The sequence below is a fragment of the Notamacropus eugenii genome, chromosome 2 (genome assembly GCF_028372415.1).
Source record: "Notamacropus eugenii isolate mMacEug1 chromosome 2, mMacEug1.pri_v2, whole genome shotgun sequence".
Lineage (NCBI taxonomy): Eukaryota > Metazoa > Chordata > Mammalia > Diprotodontia > Macropodidae > Notamacropus > Notamacropus eugenii.
The window spans coordinates 238,106,140-238,129,104 of record NC_092873.1 but is presented as its reverse complement, the minus strand read 5'-3'; the positions used below and the strand labels follow the sequence as shown (position 1 = coordinate 238,129,104).

The window sequence follows — 22,965 nt, the reverse complement described above, 5'->3', positions numbered from 1 at the left end:
GGTAATTAGGCAATGGTTAGGTAACACAAGAACTTAACTACTGAACAGTATTTAAACTTCTTTTAAATAAGGCAGAAGACATGTCTATCTGAAGCCAGTGAATCCTTTAAAATAAGATATTTTAATGTAACCAATAAGTTCTCAAAACTTATCTTTTTACACAACAATCATATTAATCTTGTCAGAATATACATTCCTTTCCAGTAAGTGACAATTTCATTCAAAAAACAGATGTGTACAGCAAGGTGCTTTGGCCTTCAATTTTTCTACTAACTGTGTTTTAAATGACCACAAAATATTTAGGGCAGGGCTTACTTGAAAGCTTATAATGCAGAACATTTTAGTTCATTTGCTAGTTAATTCATTCTCCGCTGACCACAATTTTTAATTTTGTCATCTGGGTTCATCAGGATATCATTATACCATTGATCAAATCTGAAATGAGACCTCCTTGGTAGAATACACACCCACTCTCTCTCTCACTCTCTCTCTCTCTCTCTCTCTTTCTCTTTCTCTCTCTCTCTCTCTGTAGGAGAGTAAAGAAGAAAAGGCTGTCTAAACTTAATTTTCAAAGTCATTTCCTGGAAAGGACTGGATCCCTAGGAAGTCCCCATGATCAAGCCTACATTAAGGGATTAAAATGTATTAGAAGAAACTTGAATACAGAATCACCAGCACAAAGTTAAAATTATAGACCTTTAAAAGGTTTAATATGGAATGCAAAACTTTTGTATACATATATTTAAAAAACCCAAACACTGTCAAACAAGGAAAGTGACTCCATCTGTGGCTAATTCCTAAATCGATGGGATAAACTACCAGGATATTTTTCAAGAAAAAAAAATTATACGTAAAAAGTGTTAGCAAAAGCAGGACTGTAAAGTTTTCTTCTGTAATAGTAATCTTAATAAAATAATTCAACTTGGAAGTCTTTCCAAACATGAAAGAACTGTCTGCTTATTTTTTAAAAAAGGAATAAAAAAAAAGCATAAACATTTTGACATTGTTTAAAGACAAGCTTTGAACACATGTTCTAAACCCAAGGCATGGAACAATTTACTCTAAGTTCCATTTCCAACCAAGAAATTCAAGTACCCAGGGATACCACCATTTTCAAGAACCACCCATACAAAAAGTCCTAAGACAGCAGTTCATTTGGAATCCAGCCTCAGTTTAAGTCTTGATAGGTATAAAGTCAGCCATCATTTTATGCCAAAACAAAGTAGCAGGGGGAACATTAACAGCACTGGGATTTACTCTCTGCCCTCAAAGTGTCCTGGTCCAGCTTTATTTTGCCCACTTCATCTTCATTAGGAAAATTTTTATGGTTTGCAAGAATATTCTCCACCAAGAATCGAACTGCTTCATCTATGTTGATGTTATCCTGAAATGAAAAAAATAAAATCAATGTTGTATCTTTCAAAGAGTAATAATGCTCTTCAGGAGAATCAGGGAAATGATTTTAAGAACAGGATTAGATGCATTCTAGGAAATTAAGACTTTGTTGAATGCTTTGTTTTAAACAAGGACTGTTTTAAAAAGCATTGTTTTGAACATTTCTAAAGCATTTGGTTACTACAGAGAATATTGTGCTATGTCTTCCTAAGGAAGAAGCCAAGTTTTGTTAAGAGGTGATCTTGCCCTCATGGAATTTAGAGTTTAAAACAGGGATGAAATACACACCTACACACACCTATACACATATATATTCTTTTAACAGTAAAATGCATTTTATCACTGGCCCCAAACACTCATCAAATTTTCCCATTCATGTTCTTCTGGAACCTTTAGGACAATCTTCCTTTTTCCAGCTTTCCCAGTTCAAATATTACCTATGCATCTTGAAGTCCTTGAGAGAGGCAATGTGGTATGGAAAAAAGGCATGTGATACGGAGACAAAGTCTGTATTTATATCTTACTTCTCCTGTTTCCTCTTTGCATAACTTAATAAATAACTTCTAACTCTCAGTTTGCAACCAGAAAAGAAATATGTGCCATTTCAAGCAACCTAAGCTGCACTGCAGATCAATCATTAACAACCCTACCATGCCAAGTGCTTCTGGAGATCTTTATTTTCTGAAGTTTACTCTGTTTTGCAACAATAGTTTATAAATTCTTGACCTTCCTAGGCCCCCCAATTCCCTAATTTTCCTTAGTACTTCTGCGCAGCTGACTTCATTGTGGGCTTGAATGAGGCTGAAATTCTTGAATTCTCCATAAGTCCTCTAATATTCATTGAAAAGTACTTTTTAAAGAACTAAAACTTTTACATCTTTGGAATAATAGCTATTCTTATGGTAAAAAAAATTTTTAAAAAAGCCTGTAAGTGGAACAAAATTTAGCAATGAATTGACGGAAGATCTAAAGATAGGCAAACAAGCTCAGTCTGGTTTCATCTGGTCAAGATCAGACGTTCCAAGTCATTGGTAGGAGCACATGAATAAGAATGAGTGCTGATGTCACAAAATGAAAGCATGTCACACTATAATGTGTCCCAATTACATTCACACACTACTGTAGCTCTTAAATTTTATGACCTGAAAGAAGTCAATATCATACTTACTAGTCTTGTTTCAGTCGTGTTCAACTCTCTGTGACCCCATTTTGGAGGTTTAGTTGGCAAAGACATTAGAGTGGTCTGCTATTTCCTTCTCCAGCTCATTTTACAGATGAGGTAACTGAGGCAAACAAGGTTAAATCCATATATCCAGTCCAGATTTGAACTCAGGAAGATGGGTCTTCCTGACTCTAAGTCTGGCACCGTCTCTAGCCACTGTGCTACTTAGCTGCCCACTCCTCTAAGAGATTCACTTAAACCAAAAGAAAGAGTTCAGACAAATGCTTCTTCGTGAGACCCCTTGTGCCTCAAACATAAAGTATATGAGGTGAACCAATGGTGATAATATTTCCAATGGTCTCTTCACTAAAGCATGTAATGAGTTCTACACACAGTCACTTTTTATTTTTCCCCTTTACTACAGATTGTTGATTTTGGGTATCGTGCACAAATTAATTAATTTTGAACAGTATGATACCTGCGGAGCTTTGTTAAAAAACATCCTAAGGAATCAGCAGCTATCACAACATTCTTCTCCGTGATTTTTGAGTTGTCATTAGATACACAATGGTTAGTATAGAACAGTAGTGATGCTTTCCATCCTTAGGTGTCCCTCACGGTATCACCACCAATTACTTTTATTCATTCCTCCAGTTGCAAGGAAGTGGATAGTTTTGACTTAAGTAATACGCTTGGAAAAACATGCTTTTCAAAATGTTTAACTCGATGTGATGCATGTGTTCCCTCTGCAATAACAAATACTTCATGTTAAAGTTGGCATTTTAAATACCTATTACCCTCACAGAGTAAAAACTAATTTCTAAAGGCAATTATTCACGAACTTCCCATCCTAGAGATATCATTCATTGATCATGAATTTAACTGAAGCAGCAATGTCCTTTTAACTCCCACTACTACAATTTTAGGAGAAATGAAGACTAAATTCCTCACACTTATGTTTGGGCCCAGTGATTCTATTACTCAAATCCCTATTCAGAAAAGGAACTGAAATCCATGCAGAGGAATTATTTTATTATAGCCTTACCACCTAAAATTGGTCAATAAAATCATTCTACGACATGTGCCAAGAAGAGTAGATCTCCTTTCCTCCATTTGTTAGAACAGGGAGTTTTATGAAAGCATCATACATAATTACTAGTTTACAGAATCTTAGAAAGTGGAGAGACCTCATCAAAGGCCATCTAGTCAAATAGATACCTGAGAAAGTATTCTTTCTATAAGCCATCTGGCTTCTGCTTTGGAATAGCTCTAATAGTTTTTTGAAATTTATTTTTAATATTCATTTAAAACATTTTGAGTTTTTTCCTTCTTCCTCCCACTTCCCCAACCCTTACCCATTGAGAAGACAAGCAATAAAATATAAAATAAAATATATTGATAGAAAAATATCAATTAAACAGCTGAAATGCAAATCATTTTTTGACAGCAGCCATATTGCAAAAAGATTAAAAATGAAAAGCAAAAAATATAAAGAAAGAGAAAAAAGTAAGCTTCAATCTGCACTCAGAGTTCATTCATTTTCTTTCCTTGAAGTTTCAAGCTCTCACCTTTGCAGATGTTTCAAACCATCCTGTAAAACCATTTTCTTTGCAGAACTGGTCCATCTGAGAAGGACTATGGCCACTGTCCTTATTCTGGTCACATTTATTGGCTAGGAGAACTGCAGGGATCGGGACACCATTTGGAAGCTGTACCTTACTGTCCAAATCATTTTTCCATTTGAGGACTGCCTCGAACGTAGATCCTCTTGAGATGTCAAAGACCACAAATGCACCCACAGCTTCTTTGTAGTATACTCTCGTCATGTTGCCAAACCGTTCTTGACCTGAAAATTCATTTAACAAGAAAGAATCTTTAGGACGAAAGAAAAATAAATCCATGATTCAAATGTCTGTTTTTTTTTTTTTAAGATATTCAAATCAAATAAACATTTGTGGAGTATCTCATATATCCAAGGCTTTGCTCTAGGCACACCAATCTGAAGCAATCTTTGCCTTGAAACAGCCTATACTCTATCAGGAGGATAAAAACTTGTACACAGATAAGTAAACGCTAGTCATTCTGAAAAGGAAGAGAGCAATGAAAACTGGCAGCGATGGAAGGGTGGGAGGTGGCAGAATGTGGCGCTGGAGAAGGCTGGGAAGAAAATTCAGCGAAGATGTCCACAGGAGGCAGCATGTGAACTCTGAACATAGCTATGGATTCTAAGAGACACAGGACTCATGCCAGTCATGAGAAACCACCTGTAAAGCAAAGGGATAGACAGAGGTAGGAGACAGGGATGTCACACCCAGGCAACAACAGATTAGTTGGGCTAGAATGTTCAACAGGGAAAGGGGAAGGAATAAGCATTTACGTAACGCCTACTGTGTGCCAGACACAGTGCTAAATACTTTACAGATATCTCCATTTGAGCCTCACAAAGCTGCAAAGTAGGTAGTATTATTATTCTTATTTTATAGATGAGAAAACTGAGGTCAACAAAGGTTAAGTGACTTGTCCGGGTCATACAACTAGTAAGTGTCTGACATTAAATTTGAATTCAGGTCTTCTTACCTCCAAGGCCAGCGTTCAATCTACTGAACCATCTAGCTGCCTGAGTAAGTAAAGGGGAATAATATGAAATAAATTTGGAAAGGGAGGTAAAAGCCAGATTGGTGACACTTTTAGATGATAGGCTGAGTTTATATTTTATATTAGATAATCACTAAAAAAATTTCCCCCATAGATACATAAGCATCTTAGAGACAGATATGATTTCACCTCTGTCTATTATCTCCTGCACTTAGCACAGTGCCTACCACACAGTATCAATCAATCAAACTGATCAAGCACCTATTATGAGCCAGCACTGTGCTAAGAGAGGGCCAGACAAAAAGAGGCAAAAGACAATCCCTATCCTAAAGGAGTTTATAGTCTAATGGGAGAGAAAACTGCACACAGTATATTCAAAGCAAGCTATAAATAGGAGAAATAGGGAATAATTAATAGAGAGAAGGCACTGGAATTAAGAGGGGTTGGTGAAGGCTTCCTATAGAAGATAGGATTTTAGTTGGGACTTCAAGAAGCCTAGGGCAGCTAAGTGGCATAGTGGATAGAGTGCAGGGCCTACAGTTAGGAAGACTTGTGTTCTTGAGTTCAAATCTGGCTTCAGATACTTACAAGCTTTGTGACCCTGGGCAAGTCACTCAACCCTGTTTCTCTCAATTTCTCATCTGTAAAATGAGCTAGAGAAGGAAATGGCAAACCACTCTAGTATATGCCAAGAAAACCCCAAATGGGGTCAAGAAGAGTTGGACACAACTGAAAACTAACTGAACAACCACATGGATAGCACCACATAGTCCCTGGATTCCCTTCCAAATCAGACCTACCATACCACATACCGTACTTAAGTACTTAAGTATATATCTGTGATTCCATAAACACTGGGTCTTAAGTTAAGTTAAGAAGATCTGAGTTTGAATCCTGCCTCAGACGCTTACTAATAACCACGTGAAAATTCACTTAACTGCTGCTTGCCTCAGTTTCCTTAAATGTAAAAGGAGAATAAAAGTAACAACACTTACCTCCTAGCTTTGTTGTGAGGATAAAATTATATACGTATACGTACACATATACAAATATAAAATAAATACTAGCTACTACACCATCCACACTCACTTTTAACTACCTAATCTAATCTGGGCACATGGCACATGAAGATTCAAATCATCCATGCTCTACAGTGTTGTGGATAACTGCAAAGCAGAACTGCCTTTTCTGAGATTAAAAGACAAGAGGACCAAGTTAAAATGAATGTTTCAGAAAGATGACAAAAGTAAGCCAACAATAAAGATCTCCGGAAGATTAGAGAAGGAAATTTTGAAAGAAAAAATAAAAGATAAGGTTTCTCCTTCTAGCCCATATTCTTTAGTCATTTTCCCTTCACATCGCAGCCCAGTCCTCTGGGGTTTTGTGTGTTTGGTTTTCTGAAGCTATGGCATAGCTGTTCTTTTACTGTAGAAATCAAGGTGAAAAGCATATATTAGGGAGCTATATTTGCATTTCAAAGTGATTCATTGCAGAGTCTCTTTAAGCAGTAAGAGTCTGTCATACAGTAAAGAAAAGACCACAGAGAGGAGTAAGAATTTTGTAGCATCTACATCATAATAAACAAATTTATTTCGATTTCTTTAAACAGTGCTTTGAATGTTTTTCATATCAATGAGCTCAAGTGATATCTTCACTCTGAGTTAGACAGAGTTTTCTTTTAGAGGAAAGGTGGGATCATAATTTGAGCCCCAGGTAATTCTCAATTAAGTGATTTCTCTAGTGGCAGTGCCCATAGTGCTGGGGCCTAGAATCTGGAAGATTTGAATTCAAATCTTATCTCAGACATTGCTGGCCTTGCTAGCTACTCTGGTCAAGTCTCTTAACTTTTGCTTGCCTGTTTCCTCAACTGTAAAATGAGAATAAGAAGAGCCCCTGCCTCTCAAATGAGATGTTATTTGTAAGCCCTGAGCCTGGCACAGAGTAGGCTCTCAATGAATTTTTGATTTCTTCCTTCTCTATTAGAGAATGTTATCTTATCGATTTAAACTTATATTTTTTCTTTCTAATTTTATGAAGTTTTTAGCATAAAATGTGCTGGTAAAACATCACCAGAGACATTGTGGTAATGCCAATAGTGTGCACAGTCTAAATCTGGGATCCTTAGCCTGGGGTCTAAGACTTTATTTTTTAAAAAATATTTTGATACTGTATTTTATTATAATTGATTTCCTTTCTGATCCTACTTATTCAATAACTGTAATCTTATATATTTATGCACTCACAACTATTTTTGGAAAGGATCCACAGTCTTCAGACCACCAAAAAGGTCCATGACACAAAAAAAGGTAAGAACCATTGGTCTAAATATCTGAAACATACACTGTCCACAGGCCTTAATCTTTGAAAAATAGAGATCAAAGCAGCTCAGATTTTTTTTTTTTTAACAATCATCCAGGCTAATTAAATCTGGCTATCAAGAGTTAAATTTTTTATTGAACATCTGGATCTCAGTGTCACAAATATTTTATAAATTAAACAGGCTAGGTCAATAAACAGTTGTTGAGGATGAGGGAAAACTAAGTCCAATGGAAAGTTAAGATGATAATAATGAGACAGCTAAGTGGTGAAGTGAATAGAGCACTGGCCCAGGAATCGGGAGGAATGGGTTCAAATCCAGCCTCAGAAACTTATTAGCCGTGTGAGCCTGGGCAAATCCCTTAACCCTGATCGCCTTAAAACCAAACCAGAGCAAAAAAAGATGATAATAAAGCCCGACCTTGGGCTGTGAGCACACCCAAGCAATTCCAAAATGTGTAAAAGGTCCAAATTTATAAACCTCTACATAACTTTAATACTCTTAAAAGTATTTCACAATGGAATAGTAGAAAAAGAAGAAAAATACTAATCAAGCTAAAACGGCTGCTTTTAATTACCTTTTGACAAGTCCTTCCTTCCAGGTTCATTTGAAGCTCTGTTTGCCACAGTTGGAGCCAAACCTATTACAGTAATTGGTCAAATATGTCTAATCCCTATCTATACATGAGTATGGTCTCATTTTCATGTTCATATTTTATTACTAACTTAAATCTGGGCAGCCAACTGTTTAGTGTGTGATTTCACTACATATGCTGACATTTAAAAACGGTGGCATCATTCCGTTTTCCATTAACATTTAATATGCACCCACAGTGTATGCTGAGCTTGACACAGAACACAGCCCTCAGATCAAAAGCAATTTGACTGCTTTGCAAAGGCAGTCTTTTTGGTATTCACCTCCATTTCCTTTTGAAAAGGTTCTCCCTACTTGCTTCGTTATTGGGCTATGCTTCTGAACCTCTAATAAAGATAAGAATGAGATTTAAACTTGCCTCACTGAGATGCCACTTAAAAATATTAACTATACAAAAGATTTACCCATTTAATTTGAGAGAGACATAATAAAAATATCTGGAGAAAAGGGATAAGCATGGACCACAGAAAGTAACCAAAGCTATTACCATTTCATCCCTTTAGTAAATCACATAATTGGCCTTCATACAGATGCTTTTGAACAAGTGATGGCAGCCATTCAACCATCACTTAATAAGGGCAAAATACTATTTTAGGTAATGGCAGAGAAAGATAATTATGATATAGGCCCTGCCTTCACTGAGCTTACTGGTTATGTCACACGTGGTTAAAAAAAAACAAAAACAATACTACATAGCTGCTAAAAGAACAAAAGAGAATTAAGAGATGGTAGGTGCAAAATACCATGAAAAGTAAGAGAATGGAAAGATGATTTCAGACTGAGGAGATTATAAATTGGTTCTTGGCAGATGCAGGAGTTAAAGTAGGCTTTGAAGGATGGGTAGGATTTGGAACAGCAGGAAGGAAAAAAGGAAAAAAAATAAGGAGAGAAAGAATTGATTTTTAGTTGGAGAGTAAAACCCATATATAAGATAGTGAGAGAAATTTATAAAATCTAGATGGCATGTGGACTCAGTAAGAACTGAGTTCAGATCTTGCCTCACACATGCACTGACTGTGTAGCTCTTACGGAAGTTAATTTATCTCTGTCCGCCTTAGTTTCCTCGTCTGTAAAATGGATAGTAATAAGAGACTCTACTAGGGTGGTGGCAGTAGGGATTGAAAAGCTGGAATAGCTTTGAGAGATAGTGAGGTGGAATGGATGGGAATATAGTAACATTGATACTTTACACCTTCATATTCACGGGCAAAGTGCTTCTAGAGAAGGCAACTTTATTACCAGTTATGAATGACTGACATTAGCGTCAGCAACTAGTTACCCATCTTAATGAGTGGCAACAATTTTTCTCAATGAATGTCTTCAAAAACATACCTTCTTAAAACTAAATTGCTACATTTTGTCTTGATATTCTATAGGTGAGAAAGCCAAGGAACAGAGAGAATAAGTATCAAAGCCAGGGTTTATACTTTGTCCTATGACCCCAAGTTCAGCTTTCCTGACAATCAAATACCCCTATACCTACAGCTCCTCAGTCTGCCCTTTAAGGCTAAGTCAATAAAAGTTTTCTAGGCAACTGCCTCCCCCAACCCTCTCCTCTTTTCTAGACTCTACTGCCCTGCCCCCGGTTCTTTCAAACACTTTCTCCAATCATTAGCAAATTAGTTACTTGGGAACAGTTCACAAGTGAAATCAAATGGTTTCACTAATAGTTGATACTTTCATTAAAGGCTGCTGGCAAAACAAGATAATTTTGAGTCTGGTTGATACTGCTTAATATATACAGTGAAAAGAGGCAACTGTTGAGAGTAATTTTCCTAATGTTTCCTCTAATCATTAATCTCTGATAGCTCCCTATTGCCTAATTAATAAGAAGTAAACTCCTAATTTTGGACCTCCAGAATCCTGCTCCAATCCTTCTATCCAGCCTTGACCAATGCTATTCCCACTCATATATTCCTCATACATTCTGTATTCCCCTCAGTCTGGACTACTTTCTGCCTTAGTCTCATCCTAACATCTCCTAATCTCTGCTTAAGTTATTCTCCATAGCTAGAATGGGCCATTAATAACTAGAATACTACTGATCTGGGTCTGTTGAAGTCCTTTCCTTGCTTTAAAGCTCAGCTTGGATCCCACTTAATTGAACACACCTTTAAATTAAAAAAAAAATCACTAACCATGTCTTTAATAATATGTTATATAATATAGCCAGGAATCAAAGTCTAGCACACTGGCTTATAGGTTGATTCCATTATCTTCTGTTTTAGGAACATTGGGACATTTCCCTTTCTCTAGTACTATGGTATTTGTCTGATTCTCCATGATTTTTTTTTAAATTTGTAATTCAATTTTATTTTATTTTCAGTTCTGAATTCTTTCCCTTCCTCACCCACTGAAAAAGCAAGAAAAATAAAATCCTTTACAAATGTGTACAGCACATCTCGACATGAGTCTTCTGGAACACATTTCCTTTACATTATTTCCTCTCCATTTCAAAACAAAGGGGTGCTTTCTCCCCTCAAATTTCCCAGCACTTTTTCTGAACCTATCTTCTGTATGTTGCACTCCCTGGGATCAATTACTGGTATATGGATCCCAACTCCCCTCTGAGACTATAAATTTTGAAAGCATGGACTGTATTTTGCCTATCCTGGTAATTCATGAGGGCACAGCACATTCCTTGTACATAATGCTTAAAAATAAGTTAAACAGGGCACTGTGACTGACAGCAGCACCAAGTAAAAGATGGAAATCATAAAATGTCCCAATCTGTGTGAGTCTGGGGATTACTGTCTCTTGAAGTGGGATTCACGTTGTGGCTGGGTTACTATCTGTGGCCTTAATCTCTTTGGGGTCCAGCTTCCTCATCTATGAAACGAAATCACCAAGGTCTCTTCTAAAGTTAAACCCCCGAGCCTATTTCAATTAAATCCAAGATGACATTTACACAAACAGAATTTATAAACTCTGCCATAAAGGCATTGTGTGTGTGTGTGTGGGGGGGGGGGTGTTTTAAATGCACATATGTACTGCACAAGGTGCCAGAGAATTTAAAGGTTAGAAGTGGACAGCAAACAGCCAACATGGTCCAGATTTGCTAACTAATGCCTGGTGGGAAGAGGATGGTAGAGTCAACTGGCAAAAAGTAATCTTTTAATATGGATTATGTTTTAAGTAGAGCAAATTTCCCCATGAATTATAGGTGTTAATTGTTTGTTTTCAGTGGTCATCCACTTAGAATACAGAAACAGAGAGCACTAGCCTTGAGTCAGGAGACCAGAATTCGGATTCTGCTTTCAGATACCACCTCAGTCTCAGGTTTTTCACCTGTAAAATGCAGATAAATTATAGCACTGAACTCACAGGGTTGTTGTAAAGATCAAAATGGGGACAAGAGGAGGAGGGAAAAGGGAAGAAATAAGCATTAATACAGCTATTAATAGTACAATAGCAGTATTACATGCCAGGCACTGAGCTAAGTGCTTTACAAAGATTACCACACTACACATTGATCCTTACAACAACCTTGTGAGGTAGATGCTATTAGGATCCTCATTTTACAGGTGAGGAAACTGAGAGTAACAGACATAATCTGACTTGCCCCAGGGAGTAAGTGTCTGAGGCTGGATTTGAACTCATATCTTCCTAAATACAGGTCCATGAACATATCTACTATGCCACTTAGAAAAGGAAGGCACTCGGGCAGACCTGGGATAACCTGAGCGAGGATTCAAGAGCTTTTAGTCCTACTTCCAACTCAAGTGACAAATAGTTTCTCCCCAAAGGTGGCGGAGGGTAGGGGGAATGGGCTTGTGGCTCAAGAAAGATTGACTTTTTAAAAACAAAAGCTAACAGTAACACATCTGCTATGCTCTATTTCATCAAAACAGGCCAAGGGCTATAGATTAAAAGAAAAAAGTCAAAGGAAAGAAAGAAAGAAATATTTATACAAAATTCGGTTTATTCAACCAGTTAAAAAAGTTTATTAAACACCTACTAGGTGCCATGCAGTATACTAAGTGCCAAGGAGACAAAGAAAGGTAAAAGATAGTCCCTGCTCTCAAGGTGCTCACAGTCTAATAAGGAGGCAACATGTAAATAAACACATGTACAAACAAGCTACAAACAGGATAAAAATATTCACCAGAGGGAAGGCCCCAGAGGAAAGGCCTTCTTCCCCAAGGGAGGTGGGAAAGGAGGCCAGTGTCACTGGACCAAAAAATAAGTAATTCACCACAAAGATCCTTATACTTCATTATGTATTTTTAGAGGCAGGCTGACTAGTTTTTGAAGTTAAATACTTTTATTTTGATTCAGTTCTTTTGGACCATGCAATTTAGAGCTCGATCTAGTCTACCCTGTTCGTTTCACAGATAAGTAAACTCAGGCCCAGAGGAGAAGTCATATTCCCAAGGTCACAGGAGAAAATGCTCACCTAATGGAGGACCAGTAGGTGGAGAGGGAGATGATGCAAATTGTACATGTGCTTGCTCCACAGCTAAAGACAGGCCAAGGAACCAAATGCTATCCACAGCAGGAAGCCCCTAAATTTTCTATTTCGGACTTTAATTACCAAGCCTATTTTTGTAAACTTAGAGCTTCTGCCTAGGTTACAGGCCACTGCCAAATGAAACTTGTTTGGATGCCACAAGAACATGACTAACAAATCTACTTTCACAGCATCAACCATTCTGTGGGCAACATCCCAATCTCTCTATATCCATGAACCCTAGTCCTGAACCTCCAAAAGCCAAGAGGATACCAAATGTCTCATCAGCTCAAAATTAACCCAATAGAAACGGCAATCTACCCTCCCTCCCCTCTCTATTTATGAAAGAAGTCTGCTTGGGATTCAGACATAAAAGAGAGACAGTCCCTGTCTTCTGGGAACCCACATTCTATTAAGGAGAAACTACACAAAGAGCAAAGTGTTTGCTTTGTAGTTGTTCAGTCACTTTTCAGTCTGTCTGACTCTCTGTGACCACATTTAGGACTTTCTTGGCAAAGACACTGCAGTGGTTTGTCATTTCCTTCTCCAGCTCATTTTACAGATGAGGAAACTGAGACAAACAGCGATAAGTGACTTGCTCAGGGTCACACAGATATAATAAGTGTCTGAGGCCAGATCTGAACTCAGGAAGATGAATCTTCGTAACTCCAGGCCTGGTACTCTATTCACTATGTCATCTCACTGTCCAAGTATTTGCTAGGAAAGGGTAAAGTCATAGTACAATAGAATGATACAGAAGAAAGGGTAATATTGAGTTGATTCCATTCCCAGATTGATCAATCTGTCCGTAGAACAAGGGATGGGGAGAAGGGGAGAAAAGATGGCACTTCCATGGCAGCATGATATGAAGATGGTTTGAGTAAGATCTCCAGATCTACCTGGGAGTGACAGTACATAGGAGTAAGATGGTCTTGGAAAGTTGCAAAGGTCCATGAATGAGTCACTCATATGACATCTGACAACAGTCTTTTCCAAACTTGAGTAGGCTGATCCTCAAACACACATCACCTCACACCAAGCCAACTCTTAACTCTTACCCCTTTCATCAGCTTGGTAAGACCGGCCAGAGTTAATGTTATGATGCCATAACCTTGATGAACCCATACCACGAAGAGGTATGGAAATAAGACATGAAAGAGTCAGGTGGTAAAGTGGATAGCATGCAAACTTTGGAATCAGGATGACCAGAGTTCAAATTCTGTCTCAGACAATCACTTTGGGCAACTTACATAATCTCTCTCAGTCTCAGTTTTCTCATCAGCAAAATGGGGATAATAATAGCACCTATCTCACAGAGTTGTTGTGAGGAGCAAATGAGATAACATACGTAAAGCAATTTGCAAACCTTAAAGCACTATTTGCATGCTTGCTGTTATTGCGTAAGTATTAAGCACTGAAATAGAATTAACTCTGTATAAGAATACCTGAGTTCTGAATCTGGCTCTGTTACTCTGAGCATACACTTTTACATATGAGGAAACTGAGGCTAAGCTGTTTGTCTAGGTTGGTCTTTTCCAAGCTAAATTTAGTCATAGAACATTCTGGGACTTTAACCAAAATATTGGAAACCTAGAGAATTACTCAAAGTCTATAAGGGAACTGGGGGAAGGGAAGGGGAGCTGAGGAGCAGGAAAGTTGCTTTGGAAAATATTGGCACAAAATATAAAAATAAATTTAGATTTCTCTACATCTGCAAAGGTAGGGCCAAGACAATGGAAGAGGCTACCTTGAAGCCAAAGCTAGGCCAATATTTTGTTAACACCACTGATTACAGTAGAATGCCAGGGCTAAGGTATTCTGACTTTTATTGTATAGCAAGCAGGAAGTGACAGAGTAAGCCATGATTTAGTTCTAATGGTAGCACAAGCTAAATCAGAAGGTTGGGGAGGCTAGAGGAAAGGAGACCAGTTAGGAAGGTTATTTCAGGTACAAGGTAATGAAAGCCTCTCTATACTTAGTTCACTGTAAGAAATGAAAAGGATAAACACTGGGGACAGAAGTGGTGAGGATGTATTGTTGTTGTTGTTGTTTTTTTACTATTCCCCATAGTTTTATGTATTGCTGGAAAAAATATATATATCATTATCTTTCCAAATCTATCATAGAAATCAGCAAACTATGGTTCACAGTCCAAAATATGGCCCACCACCTGTTTTTGAACATTTGAAAAAAATGTACTGCATTCTACTGTATTGTAAAAACCATTCTTAGTTCATGGCACATGAACTAAACATAGATGGTAGGGCATATTCTGGGCCTGCAGATCCCTAATCTGATACTCGGGAACTTCAAGTGTAAAGATATAATTTCAAGTGTACAGTATACTGCTCTTAGAGAACGACCTCACTGAAATCTAACTCATGCATGAGTCAAGACACCACCGTATGATGTAATTGGTCCTCTTTTAAAATGAAGGACAACCAACCACAACTCTGAGTAAATACTATCTGAATAAACTAGACTTCTGCAAAGGTGGGGGCAAGACAACGCAGGAGGCTACCTTGATGTTTCAAATTCACATGACTTACACTGCACACCAGGAAGCTAAAGTCTCCAATACTTTGTTAACGCACCAATTACAGTAAAATTCCTTCTCCTTAAGTAGTTTTGGGAACAAGGTTAAGCAAAAAGATAACTCATGATTTTACAGCTTGTTCTTATTTCCTGTGAATCTCCAAAGGTCAGACCATCCTAGGAGAGCCCTGGCTGACACAGTGCCTAGCTGCATCAATTTGAGTCAAACATGGACAAAGAAATGGGGCAGATGTGCTAACAGGACTATAATTATTCAGAAGGAAAAGGAAAGGGGGACCAGATAGACTCCCAAATCCACAGAGGGGCCTACCAATTCAAGTCAATTGCAGTGTCTTTGAGCACAAGTGAGACTATTACAAGTCAGAGATCACTGAGACAGAATAAGTGCCCAGTGATTTTTGACAGTATGTCTTTCAGTGAATATGTACTCATTATATTTAACAGCCATGTGACAAAAGGAAACTACTTCTGCTCAAACTTTCAAGTACTTTTGATTTCAACTCATTTAACCCAAATGAGAAGTAGGTCATGTGTTAAGTAGGTTTCAAACAATTCTGAGTTATTAAGTAATTTTTAATCTAAATGATTACAAAGTTATAATCAGCTACACAAAACATCAGTATATCACTAGAATGATTGTTTTAATCTAATTATGAGATTTGGAGAAAGGCAGATGAAGGGGGGAAAAAAGAATAAAATTTAGCTTCTCCTGAGCCTTAAATAACTTGTCAATTTCAATAGCCTGAGCTGGGCAATACATCCCAAAGAAAGATATTTTTATCCCTAGAAGCAGGGGAGCAAAGATTTTTTTTAAGTTTCTCACATTCCCAAGGAGTCAAGCTCATGAACAAATGACTTATCTCAATACTGAAGCTGAGTGTGAAGGGGTTTTTGCTTAACTGAATCTAAATTTGGATTAGGCCAATAAGAGACATTTATTGGGTGTTGAGTACTGTGTATAAATAACTAGTTAATACATGTTCCCTAACCATACAGAACTCATAATCCATCAGGCTGGGGAATGTGACACATAGAGTTAACCATGATATACAATATTACTAGAGGTACAAAAAAAGGGAGCTAATATGTGGGGTGTACAGGTCATTACCAATCTAAGGGGAGTGAGGGAAAATGGAAAATTAGGAAAAACTTCATGAAAGAGACAGCATTTGAGGTGGGTAGGAAGAATTCAATAGGCAAAACTGGGCAAAGGAACTATATAGAATAGCATGAGATAAGGCAGGGAGGTAGGAGAGTAAGAAGGAAGAAAAAAAGGAAATACACTTTTATTAAGATCCTCCTACTATGTACTGGGCACTGTGCTAAGCACTTTATAAATGCTATCTCACTTAACCCTTTTACCAATCCTTATACCAGGGAAGGCAGTTGCCATTATTATCCCCATTTTACAGAACAGTTATTGGTGGTGGTAGTGGTCCTTCATTCTTAAAGCAGACCAAAAACATTACAAGGGTGATGTCTTGACTCACACGTGAACTGAACTGGATTTAAGGGAGGCATAGCTAAGCGAAGTCACTGGCTTCACTCTTTCCTCCAAGTCATCAGAGTTGAGTGCCAAGACAAAAGTTAAGAAGACTGCTGATGGCCCAGGTGACCTCGGCCTTTTAAAATTAAGGTCTTTCCCAATTCTCAATCTGTCTGACAGATGCCCATTCAAGGATGAAGGACTAGGTAAGAATTGAGACAAAAAAATGGAGCGTACAGAATACAAAAGTGAATAAGAAATAAAACAAGATATAAGCAGCAGACTTCCGTTTTGATTAATTTTTTTCTTTTCTTCATTTTACTCTCTTAGGGAGAAGGGAGAGAGATACGTTGGGAAACAGAGGTCATGTAAAAACAGCAACAAAAATCTTTTTTTTAAGAGAATGCTAGAAAGTTAAGCTGATATCGAATTACAGAGAGCAGTGATGGTTTGATAAAGAAGTTTGTACTCATTAGGCAACAGACAGGCAACCATGATCAAATCCATGCAGAAAGATTAGTCTGAGAAAGGTTAGGATGGGGTAGGGTAGAAAAAGGAAACCCTAATGAGATAGTTCAGATCACAGCTAATGAGGGACTCTATTAAGCTGATGGCAATGGGAATAAAAGGGGAGAGGATGAATATGAAAGACATTATGAAAACATCATTAGTAGGAAGAATTAACTTATTGGATATCATAGGTAAGGGAAAGGAAAGAGTCAGAGACAAGCTAAAAACATACACATTCGGTAATCATCTCGAACAGGTGATATAAAAAGCCATCAGAGTGAAAGAGAGGATGGAGAGCAGGAGACCGAAGGAAAGAGGAACAATAGTTTAAGTGATAAGAGAGAGAATCTAGTTCAAATCCTGACTCAGATGCTTGGTGGCCCTGGTCAAATCACTTAACTTTTATCAGTCTCAATTTCCTCACCTGCAAAATGGGAACAAAAGATAGTATTTGCCTCCCAGGGTTGTTGTGAGGATAAAAGAAGATAAAATACTATGAAGAGTATTACTATACTATAAATACTATAAACTTTTGCAAACTTTAATGCCTCAGCTACTATTGTCATTGTTGTATTACATTAGAGGCAGCTAGAGTGCTGGGCCTGGCGTCAGGAAGACTCACCTTCTTCACTTCAGATCTGGCCTCAGACACTAGCTCTGCAACCCTGGGCAATAACCCTGTCTGCCTCAGTTTCCTCTTCTGGAAAATGAGTATTGGAGAAGGAAATGGCAAACACTCTATTGTCTCTGCCGAGAAAACTCCAAATGGGGTCACAAAGAGTTGGACACAACTGAAAAACGACTAAAAAAGTTATTATTTCACAAGGGAAGAAAGAATATCCAAAAGAAGGGGCAGTCATGGTCTAATATTAATACAAGGACAATGAGGACTGGAGGGATGAGAGGGGGAAGATTCAATTAGATTTAATGGATCAGAGGTTGCTTGGTAATCTCAGAAACATTGGCTGATTTAGAGACAGAGAAAAAAGTTATGAAAGGTTCTGAAAAGATAAGAGATGAGGAGCAAGTAGAGTCAAGCAACTTTTCCCCTCAAAAAAGTGCCAATGAGAAAAGAGGGAGACAAGGTTGTAACTGGATAGGAAAGGAGGTCAAAGGACTTTTAAAAACAAGATTTGAGAGAACTATACATGCTGACAGACAAATGGAAAAGGAGCCAGTAGAGAATGATGAGATGTCTAACAGAATGAGGTTATGGGGGAGGCAGCAAGACATGAAGTTCATGGCACAGACAAAAGTAACTTTAGATGAAATAGTGTTGGTGTTGGGGGCAGCTAGAGAGTGCAAGGGGATAGAGCACTGGCCTTGGAATCAGGAAAATTCATCCTTCTGAATTCAAATCCAGCCTTAGACACAAAGGAGCTGTGTGACTCTGTTCAAATCACTTAATCCTGTCTGCCTCAGTTTCCTGATCTGTAAAATGAGCTGGAGAAGAAAATGACAAACCACTCCAGTATCTTTGCCAAGAAAACCCCCATCAGGATCATAAAGAGTTGGACATGACTGAAACGACAGAACAAGAAGTGTTGATGTTGAGAAATTCTGAAGTCCAGAGCAGGGGAAATGAAAGCATCAGATTATCTGCTGTGAGTGTGTTACAAGGGTTACAGCTCGGGACTATGAGAGAGGAAAAGATAGGGACCAGTCCTTTGTAGAGAGTAAGATAGAAAATTGATAAGATTATCAGAGAAAAATTATCAAGAAGGATCAAAAAAGATCCTAAGAGACTCAGTGTAGTGACTACAGTGCCACTCATTATGCTGGAAAATCTTTGGTCAGTGTCCTAGAGGTCATCCAAAAGGTAAGAGTGAGCAGGCTGCAAAAATTACAGGGACTGTACAGGAATAGTGTAAAGGAGGCCAGAGAAATGGAGGAGCAGCAAAACACATGAGCTGGTTATACAGAAGAGCGAGGGATAACTAATGGTCAAGCCTGCATGCTCCCCAGGATCCAACGCAATAAAAAACAAGGAGCATGATGGCAAATCGATAGGAAGATGCAGACGGGAGTCACACAGGACTGCTATGCATGGAAAAATTATCATCTGTATCATTAGAGAGCGTTCCAACCTTGATGAGATCCAAGATCCCTGGGAGGACTGAAGTCCTCCAGCATGGACTGACCTTTATTTCCAAATATATCCTTCTCCAGCTCCAGTGAACCATCCCTTGCCACAAAGATTAAAAAAAGAATTCTGTGAAATTAATTCATACATCAGCAGAGTCTGAAAGTATGAGCAATTGCCCCCCACCTCACTGAAAAGGAGAGTGAAGCATCAAATAGTTTTCAAATAGGATCTTTGGCTAGAATGCTATAAGGAACAATGCTGTAATGGAAAGAATGAACTCCTGAGTCAAAGGACCCAGTTTTAAATCCTTTCATGTTTACCCTCTGTGTGATCTTAAGCAAGTCACCTAATTCTCAGGGTATCAGTTTATTAATTTACAAAGTGAAGGAACAGGGTTGGACTATCTATATCCTCAGGATTGCTTTCCACCTTTAAATCCATGATCTTAAGAGCCTCAAACAAATATTTACTCATTTAATTCTCACAAGAACCCTGGGAGACAGGTGCTGTTGTTATCCCATTTTACAGCTGAGGAAACTGAAGCAAGCGGAGAGCTCAAGTGGCTTGCCCAAAGTTATATGCTGGTAAGAGTCTGTATAACTTGGGCCTTCCAGACTCCAGACCCAGCATTCAATCTACTGCATCACCAACTGCCTCAATCTTACAGGGTTATTATGAAGAGTAAATGAGGAAAATAAAAATTAGACACCAAAAATCTTCAAATGTTTGCTATTATTATTTTTAGGATAAAAAACACAGATGGAGAGTTAGTTTGACTAGAACACTGAGTACATAGAAGGAAAGCAGTTTGAGAAAACTGGAAAGGTGAATCTTGAATGACAAGATAAGGAATTTATACTTCATGGAAATAAGAGAGGATCCACCAACAGCTTCCTGAAAGGAAGGGCATATAAGACCATGGTAACACATTAGGAAACTATGAGGATCAGAGAAGATACTAAGAGACCCTCTCTCCCAATTTCACGCTTGAGGAAACTGAGGCCCAAAGTAGTTAAGTGACTGCTCAAGGTCATATAGCTTTTAAATGGCAGAGTCAGGATTTTAAATTAGTGTTTTCAATTTCAGTGCTTCCAAATCCAGTGCTCCTTCCACCACATGAAATTCTGTGCCACTTAAAAAAGCAGATGAAATTATTGCTGCTTGAAATATCACAGGGTCTTTTTTGGGGGAAGGAAAGGTGAAATAGCTTTGAACCAGCTTTAGCAGATATTAAAGCATTTTAAGATCTTCTAATTAAGAAGGCATTTATTTTTAAGTCAAAAAAGCCATTTTAATATTTTGTCGATTTAGAATTCAAGTTACAAGTTGTCAATGATAATGCTAAGGATTTGTCTTGACATTTTTGTAGTGAGGTAGGGGTGGGAAGGGAATGAGTATTTATTAAGCCCCTACTATGTGCCAGGCATGGTGCTCAGTACTTTATAAATATTTCATTTGACTGCTATGCTTTATGTGAACAATTTTTAACATGAGATTTTTAGATTTATGAATGGTAACCAATAGAAAATGAACAGAAAACAAGATGTAGTGTTGGAAAAGGAATACTATAGACAGCTAAGACATTACTTCCTTTGCAGGTGCTGGAAACAGAGTAAAGATTCCTAAACATCCATAAGGATATGCAAGGATGAGGATTTTCTGTTGTCTATATGCCAACTGCTGGCATTGCAGATGATATACAAGACTTCCTGCCACAGATGCAGGCTGCATGACCATGGGAAAGTTAGCTGGTTTGAGGCACTATCTGAACACTTTCAGCCCTCTTAAGGGGGCCCTATACAGGAAGATGCGGGTTTCTAGCATTTGCTTATAAATTTGTAGCGAATTTACTGAAATCCTGTCTCTGAAAACTATCATGTCATACCTAAAAAGGTTGCAATTAGGCTTTCAAAGGAGAAGTATGTTTATTTGAAAAAATAAAAATTATCCATTGCTCATACTTTAGGTTTTATAGGTGCACATGTAAAGACAGCCCCAAATCTGCTAACAAATTCACAGTAGTTATTAGAATTAAATTTGTAATTTCATCCCACAGATATGGTGGTGGCATAGCAGATGTTTCAGTCTAGGGCAGATACAGTGGAAAGACTACTGAGTCTGAGGATCTGGATTCACATGCCTGCTTTGATATTGTTCAATGCTGGACATATCATTTGACCTCTCTGGGCCCTAGTTTCCTCATCTGTATGGTCTGATGTGTTGGATTAGATGGTTTCTGGAGTCTCTTGGTGCTCATCATCTATGAATCACATAACCACAGTTGGAAGTAACCATAGTTGGAAGGGACTCTGACGTATACAGAAAAGGAATCTCTGATTTAACATTTGACAGGTGATAGAGTTCCAAGGAAGAGGAACCCATTACCTTCAATGATAGCCCATTCTACCATTTCAAAAACTCTAATTGTTAGGGAAGTTTTCCCCAATATCCACCATAAATGTATCTTTTTGTAATTTTCACTCGCTGCTCCTGGTTCTGCCTTTGGGGCCAAACAGAACATGCCAAAAGCCTGCACATGACAGCCCCTCAAAGAACTGAAGACAGTTATTACCCCCTCTACACACCTCTCAGTCTTCTCTAGACCAAACAGGCCCACTTCCTTCAAGCAAGAGAATCTCATACATACCACGGATCTTCACCATCCTGCCAATCCTCCTCTGGACCCTGTCCAGCTTATTATTACCCTTCATAGATTGTGGAGTCCTACAAATACTCCAGATGAAAATGAAGAGGGGAGAACACAGGGAGACCATGGTCTCATCTTTCTGAAAGCTATGCCACTCTAGCTAAGGTGGTATGGGTCTGGAGTCAAGACAGTGAGTTCAAATCCAGTCTCAGACACTTACCAACTGTGTGACTCTGGGGGAAAGTCACTTACCCTCTGCCTAAGTTTTCTTATCTGTAAAATGGAGATAATGATAGCACCTACCTTCCAGGGCTGTTGTGAGGAGGGAATGATATAATAAATTGTAAAGCACTTTGCACAATGCCTGTGTATAATTATTAAAATGTTTATGTGAACATATAAACATTAAATACATTTGTATAATCAAATATTAAAATACTTGTATAAACACAAAAATATTAAAATATAAGGCATCATTATTATTTTTAAAAAATCGTAATGTAGTCCAAGATAACCTTTTTTGGCTTCCATATCATACTGCTGACTCACCATGAGTTTGTCAACTGTGTGCCAGATCTGTTTTCAGACCAATTGTCATGTAACTGTGCCTTTCCTGTCTTGTATTTATAAAGATGTTTTTTATACCTATGTGTAAGACTTTACATTTATTGTTGATGAAGCTGTTGGTTGGTTTTGTTTTTTTACATTCAGCCCAATGTGCTCATCTGTCAAGATTTTTTTTGGATCTATATCCCATCATCCAGCTTTAGCTATTTCTCTCAGCCCATAAGATTTTCAAGTCACATCAAGGCCTTTTTTCCAAGTAAATGATAAAAATACTATATCACAGGGCTGAGCATAGACCCCTAGGGTGCTTCACTGGATACCTTCTGCCACAACAAAAAAGAGCTATGAACAAAAAAGAATCATTGGCTGAGTCAGGTCTTCCAATTCAATGCTGAATCCCTATGATTATCACCAATTCTTATCTCTTCAATTGTATGAACTACTTTATCAAAAGCTTTGTTGAAATCTAGGTAAGCTATACCAATGTAATTACTCTCTTGTACTAGTTTAATAATCTAGAGGGGGGATAAAAAGAAGGAA

General features: G+C 38.0%; 1 protein-coding gene across 1 annotated transcript in view; it reads right to left on the bottom strand.

The window, feature by feature from the left end:
• Positions 1-682: 682 nt before the first annotated feature.
• RAB32 (RAB32, member RAS oncogene family) overlaps positions 683-22,965 on the bottom strand; it is a 40,813-nt gene continuing 18,530 nt past the window's right edge. Inside the window, exons 2-3 of the mRNA XM_072643644.1 lie at positions 4,126-4,403; positions 683-1,384 (exon numbers count right to left, since the gene is read on the bottom strand). Of these exons, the coding sequence (XP_072499745.1) occupies positions 1,238-1,384; positions 4,126-4,403 (425 nt within the window). The 3' untranslated portion in view covers positions 683-1,237. The remainder of the gene's footprint in view (positions 1,385-4,125; positions 4,404-22,965) is intronic.